Source organism: Cupressus sempervirens, chromosome 3, assembly GCF_028749045.1.
Source record: "Cupressus sempervirens isolate cs-2001-9-10 chromosome 3, ASM2874904v1, whole genome shotgun sequence".
Classification (NCBI taxonomy): Eukaryota; Viridiplantae; Streptophyta; class Pinopsida; order Cupressales; family Cupressaceae; genus Cupressus; species Cupressus sempervirens.
The window spans coordinates 578,571,399-578,584,336 of record NC_143120.1 but is presented as its reverse complement, the minus strand read 5'-3'; the positions used below and the strand labels follow the sequence as shown (position 1 = coordinate 578,584,336).

The window sequence follows — 12,938 nt, the reverse complement described above, 5'->3', positions numbered from 1 at the left end:
AAATTATCTGGTTTGGCCATGAACATCATTAAACATTACAAAAATAAATTAAAAATACTCAAATAAATCTAGATGAAGTATTGCAAAGCATACTAATATTACATCGGGAAAACTATTTGTTAAAACTCCTCTAAACGTGTAATTCATTTTTTATTGAAAAATCTAACATTTGGGAACCTGGCTTTTTAAGTTCCTCTTCTCTTTGTTCCAAATACCCAGCCTCAATAGCACACGCTTATTTATTTTCCAAATTCACATATATTTATTGACACTGTTCCTCACATAGGAATCCTGAATTATAAGATCGAATCTGATACAATTTGGATGTTTAAACCTTTTTATCAAAGCCTCATATATAAGAAAGTTATTTAGTGATGAAAGATTTTTCATTGACCTGCTGAAATTGAAGAAATTTATCTATATTGGGAACTGGCAAATGCCTTGAAGCCTCATTAATAATAGCCTAAGCTACCAATCTTCTCTCATACTACAGTCTTAATCTTATGCTTTTAGATATCACCTGAAAATAAATGAATTTTGCAAGAAACCGTTCAAAACTCTTTCACTTGAGTGCACTGTAAATATATTATGCTGTAAAAACCAATCTTGCTGATAACCACAGAATTTAGTCCCAACTTTTTACATTGATTCAGATTTTTGCACCTGTCCATTTTTGGCATATAAATTATAGAATGTTAAAAACACTTTAATATCCTGTTCCTTTATATTTACCTGACTGGTGGAATTAAATCCTTGTTCTTATAGAGGTTCTTATATAGTAAAATTTGGACAACTTATTGGTATATTGGATGGTAGCGCTTTTATCTAATCACTTTTCCAAATCTCAATACATCATCTAAGTTTCTGAAAATATATGATGCCGAATTTCTTCTTCTGGTAATGGAATATTTTGCTTATTCGATCCACTTTCTTTTGTGCTTTATGTCATCTTGTATCTTTTGCAAACCTGCTGTTGTGTTAGTGCAGTTTATGGATGTTGATTAGAATTTTAGATCCTTATCAATTAACTACTAAATATTACTGTAGAACTGTATATATTATCATGTTCTAAGCCTTCAGTTTCTTTGATCATTTTCCCTTTTATTTCAATGAAAACAATCTCTATTTACTTTCCCAAATCTCAATCCATCATCTAAAGTTTATGAAATTATATGTTGTTTAATTTATTCTTTTGAGAATGTAATATTTACTAATTATAGTGTGTCTTTTCTTTTGTGCCTTCTGTCTTCTTGTTTTTTTTTGCAAACCTGATGTTGTGATGTTGCAACTGGTGGTTGTTGATGAGGTTTTTAGACCTTATCAATCAACTCCTAAATTGTACTGTGAAACTGTTATAACTATGTTTTCTTGCTTTAATTCAAAACATTTATCTAGGTCTTTGTTCATATTGAGTTGAGTGGAGTAGAGATGCATGTGCTCCACGCTAATTTTTACACCTTTTTTTTGGTTGCATATGCCAATTCTTGATGTAAGCCACCATCTAATATTTTGCATTATACTGCTTGTAGAGTTCTGAGAAACAGAAGAAAGAGAAGTTTGATTATGAGAAGTTGGCTGGATATAGGATTAAGGTCTGGTGGCCTCTTGATAAGCAGTAAGTCATTTCTTTCATCTTGCAGTTTGCAAGTATTTTGTTTGAGCTTGATGAATTGTGTAAGATCATTATTTTTAATTAACAAAACGATTAAAAAATTATTTGTGAAATAATAGAACAAGGTCACATTTAAAGTACTAAAGTAGTAGCTTTGGAAGATGAGGATCTGGCATCTATCTGCTGAAGAGTTTTGAAGGGTCATGAAAATTCAAAAGATTCACATGGCATTATTTTTTCATATGCTCTTAAATCAAAATTATGCATTTCAATTACCGTGTTTGATGAAAGCTTTTATCTTGCATCTTCTATTGCAGATTTTAGTTTGTAGCAGCTAATGTGTATAGAAATTACCTGCCTTCCAACATAGCAGTGGCAAGTCAGTTCTGATATATGGGATTTCAGTACTTGATTGTTTAATGACTGGTATTGATGGATTGTGAACATTGCTTTGGCAGTCTTATGAAATAAGACAACTAAATGACATTGCTCCGCATTCTCTCATTTTTAAAATGTATTGAGGCTGTAGAAAATATTATCTATCTTATTAGAAGTTAACTTCTTACATGGTTACCTGCATTAAGGCCAATTACATAGTTACCTGTATTAAGGCCAAACTTTAATCTATTAATGTCTACAAATAATCATTGTAGGCTAATGAGACTTGGTAAGTATGGTCAGCACCAAGGTAAGCAAATCTAATTCATGAAAAGTGACTAAACACAAAATTCAAGAGAAAGGTAAACACAACAAAGGTAAACTGCTTTTATAATGATCATGAAATTCAGCTAAGATGATTATTTTCAACTTACTAGTGAAATTTACTTAAGTCCCACCAAGATGCTAATTTCAACTCACTAGTCAAATTTACAAATTATGAAATTTTCGTGGTAAATTTCTAAGAAACTTTGCAAGAAATAGAGTTGGCAGGCAGCATTGGCGGTGAAGCAGATCCAAAGAGATAAAAGTTTGTTTTGTTGATCTTAACACCCAAATTGAAGAAGATCAATTGGCGAAATTCTCATCTGACAGGTCCATCTGCTTCTAAAACCATCTACATCATCATGACATTTTCATGTAGGGCTAAAATTGACTAGTACCTTCAAAACGTCAAATGCGTATAGTGCAAAGGAAAGAAGGTTATAAGTCCTCCATTTTCTAGCAGTTTCCCCTAAGCAACCATATGAGTAGCTTTCCTTCTTGCCAGACTGAAAAAGAAAACTAGTTACTCTGCTAGAAGCTGGTTCTATAAACTTTATATAGTTTGGGCTTGTTTTATTGAGCCTAAATCAAGGATTGTGTGGCTTCATCTTCATCAGAAGGTTTTTCTCATATTTGATGTGTGCAGTATTTTATTGATGTTATTTTGGTCGATTTATGCTTAGAATGATATTCTATGGTTTGATGTGTTAAAGATTATAGCTACAATTGGATTGATTTAATTGTAAGATACAACGTTGATATATATATCATATATATAGTATATAGTAGTATAATTATACTACATATATAATATATATATATATATATATATATATATATATATATATATATATATTAAACATAGATATTATATATAATATATATGTTATATTGTGATTTATATTGTTAATAGATATTAACTAATAATGATTAATTATAGAGACATGTCTCTTCATGAGAAATGTCTCCTACTCTTATATTTATAAGAGATTGGGATCTGCATTTGGAACAGACCTATAACAATGACAGTGTAATTACATTTGCAGAAACTGATCCATGTTACTCTACATGGTATCAGAGAAAGGCTGTGAATGTAAGAAAGTAATTAAAGACGTGATAGATAAATGCAGATAATAGCCAGGCTTACAGTTCATGAATCAGCCATGGACTTACAGTTAGTGAATTGGCTACGAACTGCATGGAAGAAGATTGTTATGAATGTTAAAACATAAATATTTTGGCACCAGCAAGTCATACAGAGAAAACATTCAAACTGATTTACTTCCTATCCTCTTCTTGAAAATCCCTTGCTTCATTCCTAATACATTTTTAATCGTAATCAGCATCTTGAAGCTTTGTCAGTCCAGTCATTGAGCAAGATGAAGACTGCGATAAAGAGTTATCTCAAACACCAGAAAAGCCATGCTGAAGTGAAAACACAAAATAGAAACTCCCATTTTTAATGTCACAAATAGTTGTGTTGATACTTCTACCAGCTGAGGCCTCCATCGTCAGTCACTCCAATCAAAACTTTTCCTATCGAGCCCATTTATTATTGGATAGAATAATTAGAACAGGAGATTATCGATGACCTGCATATATCGAGAATCATAAACAGTTTACAGGGGCACTGGAGTCCGTACTTTTATGTTCAAAATAGTATAGTGAAGCTGTCAAGTCAACAATGTCTTCATTAAAGTGGTTTAAATGTACATTTATACAGAAGAAAAAGTTCCTCTTAAAACAGAGCATAGTTGCATCATTATTTTCACCTATATTATCACAGGAGATTTTACAGTCAACAGATCGAGAATTAGGATATGGGCGATGCAATGATATATATATTATCTCCGAGTTCTGCAAAAAATTGTGCTGTGGGCAATGGAGACCTAAGATTATTGCACAGTTCAGATAGTTAGTGGCAGAATGATGTGGACCATGGATGTATATTGCTGACTATGTTGATGAGGTTTCCTAAGATGATTTAGATCTCCTGATCTCATACACTTCTAATGATGTTGGCTGTTGAACTTGATCTGACGATCGAATATCTCCTTGACTGCACAATACTTATATCATTACTTTGTGTCATCAGTGAATATATATATATATATAAGCCATTATCGCCATTGATGTTTATGTGATGTTATCACCCTTACTCTGAAAAATCCAAATATCACAATGTATATTCATACATATGGACTCAAGGGCCGAATGTTGGAGTACTCTTATCAATGTAATGTATGATACTATGAAATGAAGACTATTAGAATGACTTGTAAATTTTTTATATATAAGCATATGATTGATGATAAACACAGGTGATGATGTGCACCTGAGCAATAGTTGACGGCATAAGATTCTAAACACATATGGAGCCTCTAAAATATTTGTGGATATATCATCTAAAGCACCACCTTCATACCGTATGGTGGTCTCATGAATTCACTATTACCAAAAGGAGAGTACTGGAACATAGTGTTTTCATATACTAATACATTCGTGTTACAGAACATGAGCAGATAACTGAAGATCTCTTGTTTGCTTGAAGACTCCTTATGTATTCATGGGCAGTCATTAATGTATTTGACTGAATTAATAACAATTATTCTATTATTCACAAGATCCAGTGTATTGAGAAGCCAAAGATCATTCATTGACCATCTTATCAAATGAATTGATTACACATAGTGACTGTATAGAATGACCATCTTGTTTTCTTCTGCGTTGATGACTTGTTCTATCAAATACCGAAACAGAAAAAATAAAAAAAATGATTGTTGTTTATGCACAACTTGTATTTATCAGATGCAAAAGATGGAATAATCTGGATGACGACAGAATGGAGTTTGGTGGATTTGCTTATATCTATGTTAATAGTTATCAGAAGTTTGAACGTCTTCCTAGTTGATCACCCAATAAAGGTGTTAATTTAATAAAATTGAAAACCTGGTGAAGGTCGTGAGAAAGAGATTGTTTATAAGGAGAATGTTGGTGTGTCAAGCATTAGAGCCATAGCATGTTTTGCGAGATTTCATAACATAGTACAATATATCTGCAAATGGGAGGAGTCTAGCAGAGTTGAATAAAGTTGGAAGGAGGAGGAATAATTTAAGACGAGTTATCCTCTTTGAAAGGGAGAAGAGTGAGAAATGAACTTTTAGAATGTTCTCAAGTCTAGAAAGAAGAAGCTCAAAATACTCAAAGAACCTCTATAAAATATAGACTTTCTAGAAGTTTGTAAATCTACCTAGATGAAGAATCCCAAGTCAATCATCATATTCCAAATGGAAACCAGAATGTACAAGACAATAGAATTTGGATTCATTATGTATTATTGAGAGCAAATAATTTATAATTGCATATACTTTGGACTGATTGGGAAATCACTTCAGAGATAAAGGTTGATATCTTACATGCATTGAACTTGATAGTGACTAAAAACTCTATAAAATGAAATGAGTGGGAATTTTACATTCTAGGGGGGATAATAACAAATGTTCCATTCCCACATGAACCATCTTTAGAAAGGAGATGTTCCATTCTCAAATCTCTGTGGACCCTAATGTGCAGATAAGTATTCTTATCTTTTACATGTATCTACTCTTTATAGTCTCTCTCTTATTTGTATTTCTATATGTACTATATGAACTATTTATCCTTGATCTCTTCCCTTGTATCTGAAGATGATCTTGCAAGAAAGGAAGGTTGGTACCTTACACATACTACCAAATATTGTGCAGGCTCAATCTTATGACAATAGCTCCTAAGAAGTTTTGGTCTAGAAGTCATTAGTCATTTGATGATCAAGTTGCATAAAGCAATGTAGGAGTTCAAAAGATTGATACTTAGAGGGAGTCTGAAAAATACATGTGTGTGACTTCATCAATTTGATGGGCTTACCAATGTGTACATCATGAGAAAATAACGACTTATCGCTAGAAAGTCAAAAGATTGATATCAGATTTAGAAGGAGTTCGACAGGCATCCTTTGGAGAAGAGAGCTTCTAATGGAGTAACTAGAAGATCTGACTTCCCAGGATCATTGTTTAGAGGGAGAATTTTGAGGTGTAATCCTTTGTGAATGATATCTTCTCTATCAGGAGAAGGTCTAAGTAAATTTATTGTAATGTATTCTTCTTGATGAGATAGAATTGAGGTGATAGCCTTTGTACCACCCTCTGACTGGGTTCATGGTGCTTACTATTTCACATATGATATGTAATGAAAGGTGACGATCTTTCATTGACATATATAAACAAAAGGTAACCATTGTAAGGTGATGATCTTATAAATGGTAGACCCATTATCATGACGGACTTCATTAAGTTGTTGTCCTAGAGTGCTGGGAGTTAGGACAACGAATGTATCAACTAGAAGGTAACCGTTGTAAGGTGACAACCTTATCAATAGTTTGACCTATCTCCTAGATATGCTACATTAACTTGTAGCGCCTAAATGTGCTAAATGTCTATGTTATCATGGTTATTTGGGCTGGATTTTGTCGAACACTTTGATAAGCAACTCATCATTGTTATTCAGGCCGGATTTTGCTGGACACCATGAAAATCATTTTGTTACGGTTCTTCGGGTCGGATTTTGCCAGACACCATAACTAAAATCTATCATAGACCACACTTAAGGTGGTGTTCAAATCTTGTATTATAATTGCTTCAATTCTCTCTTTTGGTAAAGGGGGAGTGTTGAGAAATTTAGCCTCATAGTGAATTGAACCCAACTCCATATGTAATATAGATTAGCATATATATGTGTGTGTTGATGGATTTATGTTGTTATCCATAAATATGCCATATGCCATTCCACGAATATCACATTGAGATGATATATCTCCATATGCTTGAGAGCATAATGTGTTCCATAACAAATCCTCCCTAGCTAAGAGGGAGTGTTAAGATTATTGTTAAGTTTGTAACTGTGATAATCTACTGGTCTGAGAGTGGAGACCACACCTTATCTTCTCCTTCTTAAGTATCATATGAAGGCATTAAATATATTCTAGAACACCTCTTGTGATAGGCGGCGACTTCTAAAGATTGTTTAATATTTAATGCTAACTTAACACATTGTGTTATTTGCTGTTTAATTGTTAACCATTCTTGCAAATCGCCGATTTCTGGGAGAGGGGTTTGAGCCAACTTAGGAAGGGTCATGTCCCTTTCAGGGACATTCCCTTTAGTCATGATATTTAGGGAGGGTGTTATTGTAGTTTGAGAGCACACAAAAATACAACAAGTCTGCTCCCTCAAGCAATAATACCCTGTCAATTTATTGCAGAGATAAAACACCTTTCAGTTCAAGATAAAAGCAAACAACTCCTTCATAATTCAGTTTATTAAGAAGTTCATTTTCAGCAATCAAGGATAGATTACAAGTCTGATCAAAAGGTACAGAATTTGCAGAAACTTTACAATTATAGCTACAGTCGAATTGATTTAATCGTAAGATACAATACTGATATATATATCATATATATAGTATTATAATTATACTACACATACATGTATATATTATATTATATTATATATATAATATATTATACATATATATTATATATAATACATATGTTATATTGTGATTTATATTGTTAATATATATTGATTAATAATGATTAACATAGAGATATGTCTCTCCATGAGACATGTCTCCTACTCTTATATTTTTAAGAGATTGGGATTTGCATTTGGAACATGACTATAACGATGACAGTGTAATTACATTTACAGAAACCGATCCATGTTACTAAACATGATGTTCTATACTTTGCAGGTGCCGTATATTCTATTTTAATGTGAAACCTCTGGATTTTTTGATATTATGTTAAACTAAAGTGTGCTTCTAGAAGGAAAAACAACATGTTGAGAGGGTTGGTTAAATCTATGAACTTGATTGCAATTATGTACATATTGTTTGGAAAATCTTGTGGTTGTTATGGTTTGTTTATGCTTTGACAGATATTCTCTGGTTCGATGTCCTATTTGGAATAATTTTCTATTTTTTGGGTGCCAAACATTCTCATTGAATTGGAGATTACAAAAATGTTACTTGTTTGGAATAAGATACACAATGACATGTTTAGGTTGGAGCATAAATCTACAAGCTTGAGCAGCCAAGTCTAAGATTAGTCTTTTGATGTTAAAGACTAGTTTTAGAATCTACTAACAAGAACTAGTACATATGTTGTCATCATTTGCATAGCGTTTAAGAAGACTAACAACTCAAATGATAGTATATTGGTCCCTTGTTTTGTGCTGATTTCTAGGTTGTAGGTTTTGGACCTCGCCAATTGGGTCCACGTCCTTCTTGGGTCTAGATTTGTGCTGGGTCTGTGGTAGGTCGAGGTAGGGTTTGCGCCACAGAATGTCAGTCCTTGTGTGTCTATGGATCCACGAACGCACAAGGACCCACAAAACGTGGCGGGGACCCTGTACGGACCCGCCATGTACCCTTTGGGACCTCGGAAGACCTCTAAGGACCCTGGACGGAACCTCAAAGACCCATGAGGAACCACAACCCATGATACCAAAAAGTATGTTTAAAATACAAAAAGCTATATTATGTTATTATTTTATTATGGTACAACTTATATATAAATACACACACACACACCCCACAGATTTAAGTCTAATTTTTTTCCCCGAACCCACAAACTCGTGCCTGAATCCTAACCCGTCCTTGAACCCGCAACTTAGGTTGATTTTTATTTAAGAAATTGTGAGAAAGTTAATGAAATTCTTCAAGTTCATTACTTGCCACTGGAGTAAACTGGATAATGTAAAAACACCGAAAGTCCAATTTTAGAAGATGTTGAGCAGCAAAATTTGTAAGTTCTAAGAGCCATATATTTTGAGTAGTTGTTGAACAACAAAAATCCAAAGTTCAAAAGATTGCTTATTCATCCAATTTCCTTTGTCTATATAAGAAATTTAATATGCAAATTGTATGAACCTAGAAACAAATAAATTCCTGAATCCAAATTATGTATCATAATGGTCTCTGTGTCCATATTATGCATATAGCAATCTGGTTCTCCGCTAACTTTTGGGAGAGCCTCATGCAAAATGTCCCAATCATTGGATTGTTAGTATTGTACAATAGGTAGATTGTGGGATTTATTGTTTTGATGTTTATCATTCATTTAATTATTTTGTTTTTTAGAGTGGAAGAGACACGCCTTTATAATTTCATGTCTTTAGACTTTGAAGAGGTATGGTGGGTTGGATGCTCTCACTATGGTGGGCTAAATGCTCTCATTGGGTGAAAAATTGCTTGCATACTTCTGCCATTGAAATAGATAGTGTTCTATTATTTGGAAACCTTTGAAAATTCATATTGATGTTTGCTTCAAATTGCCTTCTAATAACAATTCTTTGATACTTAAAATAGTGCTTTTTATGCTTTCCCATATTCGTTTGAGAGGGGGCCTGTAGAAATTATACCAAACTAGAGATTCTGGCTTTACTTTCACTATGGCTATTGTATTGTTTTGATGGATTTCGAGTGTGGGTTGTCTCTTGAAGTCTTTTTCGTATTTGTGTTTCACAAATCTAAGTAATTTTGTGATCTCTTAGTTTTCTCCCTAACCATGTTTTCTTCTATTGTCTTTTTTCTCAGATACCGATTCTTCTTGCATAGGCCACTCTTCCGCATTTGAAGCAGACGAATGCTTGGTGCTTCTGGAAGCCTGTGGCTGGCTTCCTGCCAGCTTCCACAGGGCTTCCGGAAGCACCAAGCAGCACCCGTTGGCCTAGCGGCCAATAATGTAAAGAAAAACCTAAAACCAACTTAAGTTCCCTATTATGCATGTGCCTAAATTGAATTTTTAAGTTATTTTTTCCTATGAAACCCTAAAACGACCCTAAGGGTGAATTTTAAGGCATTCACAACTCATTTTGGAACATAACCTATTTGAACTTATTGTCTAAGACTAAACTCTAATGTTGGATAAGCACATATTGATATATGATATATCACATGAATTTTGAAATATCTTGAATTTTGATGAAGGGTGAAGTATCACAGTCATACTATCAAATGATTTGTTTTTGTATATTTCTTGCATTTCTTTATGTGTGTGTGTGTGTCTATATATATATATATATATATATATACGTTTCCTCTCACATCTGCGTCCTAAAAAAATTAAAATTCTTGCATCCTGTATCCGCATCCGAATCAGTAACTTAGGCTTTTTTGAAACTCCTGGCATTAATCTCTTTGCATTTGGCATCAATTCCCACCTTGTTGCCCTTCCTCTAGACAACACATTTTTTTGAGTTTGTTGTATCAATGTTGCAAGATCTGTTTTGGCATAGATAGCTATCAATATTATAGAGTGTTTTTTTACGAGTATAACCAGATAAAGCTACAGTTAATTATCCTCTTTGGTTGTAGCCATGCTACCCAGATTGACTTTGTGGGTACTTAGCTTTTGTAATGATCTCTGCTAGTTATGATCAAAGAGTTCAAGTCTGGACTTGAGGTATTTTGTCAAACAGTTGGCATGTAGCCCAAGATTTAAATTTTGATACTGCTGTAAGAAGTCTGACTCAAGAAAACGCAATACTATGGCTATAGGGGAATTTGCAAACAAAGTGAAAACTCAGAAATATACGGTACTGAAATTAATCTATTCTTCAATAGCAGCGGCTCACATACAATATATTATCTATCACAATGAAAGAGTAATTTCTGAATGTATCCCAATGAACTCAATAATGTTTACATTACTACGCGAGTTTATAAACACAAGTGGTAAATGAAACCTGGCATAATCGTTGATGGCTGGGAGCTGTTTGTAAATACTGGCATAATCGTTGATGGCTGGGAGCATATACTATTGTCTTTGACCTGCACCTTAATGACTTCAGTCGCGGTACTGCTAATACCCAGTCACTTCTACGTTCACACCTGCTACTGAAAAGAGACTCAGCGTGACTTTCTTGGCCTGTGACCTCTCTGGAACTAATAACGTAGCTACGGTGACCAATTTCACGAGCTGCTAACCCTGCCTTCACCATGCTTCCTGCAGCTATGGGTATATGGCCGCTGACTGAAATGTGCCTTGTTGTGGGTTACCCGACTTCCAGTACTTCTGTTCTGTAGACTTCTTGACCCACGTCAACCTCTCCTTCATCAGCTGTGGGATGTCTGCTGTCCAAGCACAACACTTCTATAAAATGACCTGTAGGTGCTGAGACTTTATACAGATTCAACCTCTTGCTCTCCCTCCTGTCGTGGAACTCCAACCTCTTGTAGCTCAATACATATATCAATTCGAATCGTCAATTCTGAAAATGCAATGTGAGTGCCAGGTTTGCGTCCGGCCTCACTATTTTCCTTAAGGGGTTTCATCCTTAGGAAAAATTGAGTCACATTTAAGGAACCTTTAGGATTTTATAAAATAACATATATTCGTGGTGCCAATCCTAATGTAAAAGCTTTCTTTTATATCCTCGAAATGTGGGGAGAAACAAACTTCTTAGCAATGTGGGATAAAATACTATTTCGTCTTTTAGTCACTTAAGTCATTTTGTCTTGAAGTGACTTTAAACAATAAAGTACTTCAATGCAATCAAATAAAGTGACTTAACCCTTAGGATTTCCCATTTAAAAAATCTCCTCAACTGAAACCAAAACTCCCGTGACTGGCTGGCATCCTAAATCACACGTCGTTAGCCTATCCGGATGGAAAGATAGACCAACTAGGCGCCATTAATGCTAGCGCAGAGAAGGGGACATTACAGCTTTTTAGTGGTATTACATGTTTGTACATGTACCCAAGATCTTGGGTGAATTGATCTTTTGGTTTCCTTTGTGTTTTGACTGATTCTTGTATTACTTTACCTATTTACTCTTACACACCTAGCTTCTTGTGTCATTGTGATTTTTCTTCCTGACTTGTACTTTGTTCAACTTTTCTTTCCAAAAACAATGGCGCTAGATGCCAACTTCTTTAACTACATTTTGGATAAGAAAAGGAGGTACAAAATAAGAATTAAAAGCTTACATGAGAAATGATTGCATGTATGGAACAATTGATTTTTTATTTCAAATGTAAGGGAAGGAAAGGTCCTTTTTATAGTCCATGACACCAGCCATTTGATTTTGGCTCTATATATGCTGACAGTGAAATGGGACTACCTTGTACTCCTTGCGGGAGGCACCTGACTGCGCTATAAACGAGGCATACATAGCCTACCCCCTTGAGGGATTTGGACTTGTGACTTCTGTTTCAAGAGTAATGTTCAATTACAATGCTAGTAGTACAGGGAGGACTTGTCATAAATAATAAGTCAATGCCTTTTCCTTAACTGTGAAAGTACTATTACAAGGCCAACAATTGTTGTTTAATATCTAAGCATTGCTTTAATAGTTGATAACTCATTATAGTGATTTGGTTTGCCAGAAATCTCAATAGTAACTGCAGCAATAATATTATCCGGAAAATGAAAAATCTATATCAATTATAATTACAATTTCTAAATACTAAGAAAGCCTCCTAAATTTTAGACAAACGGATTCTCTAGAGCCACTCAAACAACAATTTGAGAAGGTCAATTACAATTTGTCTATGAGCCTGCTGTGATTGGTTCAGGGGTTTCCT

At 34.2% G+C, this 12,938-nt stretch overlaps 1 protein-coding gene across 4 annotated transcripts in view; it reads left to right on the top strand.

Annotated features, from left to right (window-relative positions):
* The window catches only part of LOC149567746 (binding protein), a 113,530-nt gene that overhangs the window by 65,329 nt on the left and 35,263 nt on the right, over window positions 1-12,938 (top strand). For all 4 annotated transcript variants that reach the window (XM_089821007.1, XM_089821005.1, XM_089821006.1 and 1 more), the window contains exon 26: window positions 1,530-1,615. In XM_089821007.1, the coding sequence (XP_089677133.1) occupies window positions 1,530-1,615 (86 nt within the window). The remainder of the gene's footprint in view (window positions 1-1,529; window positions 1,616-12,938) is intronic.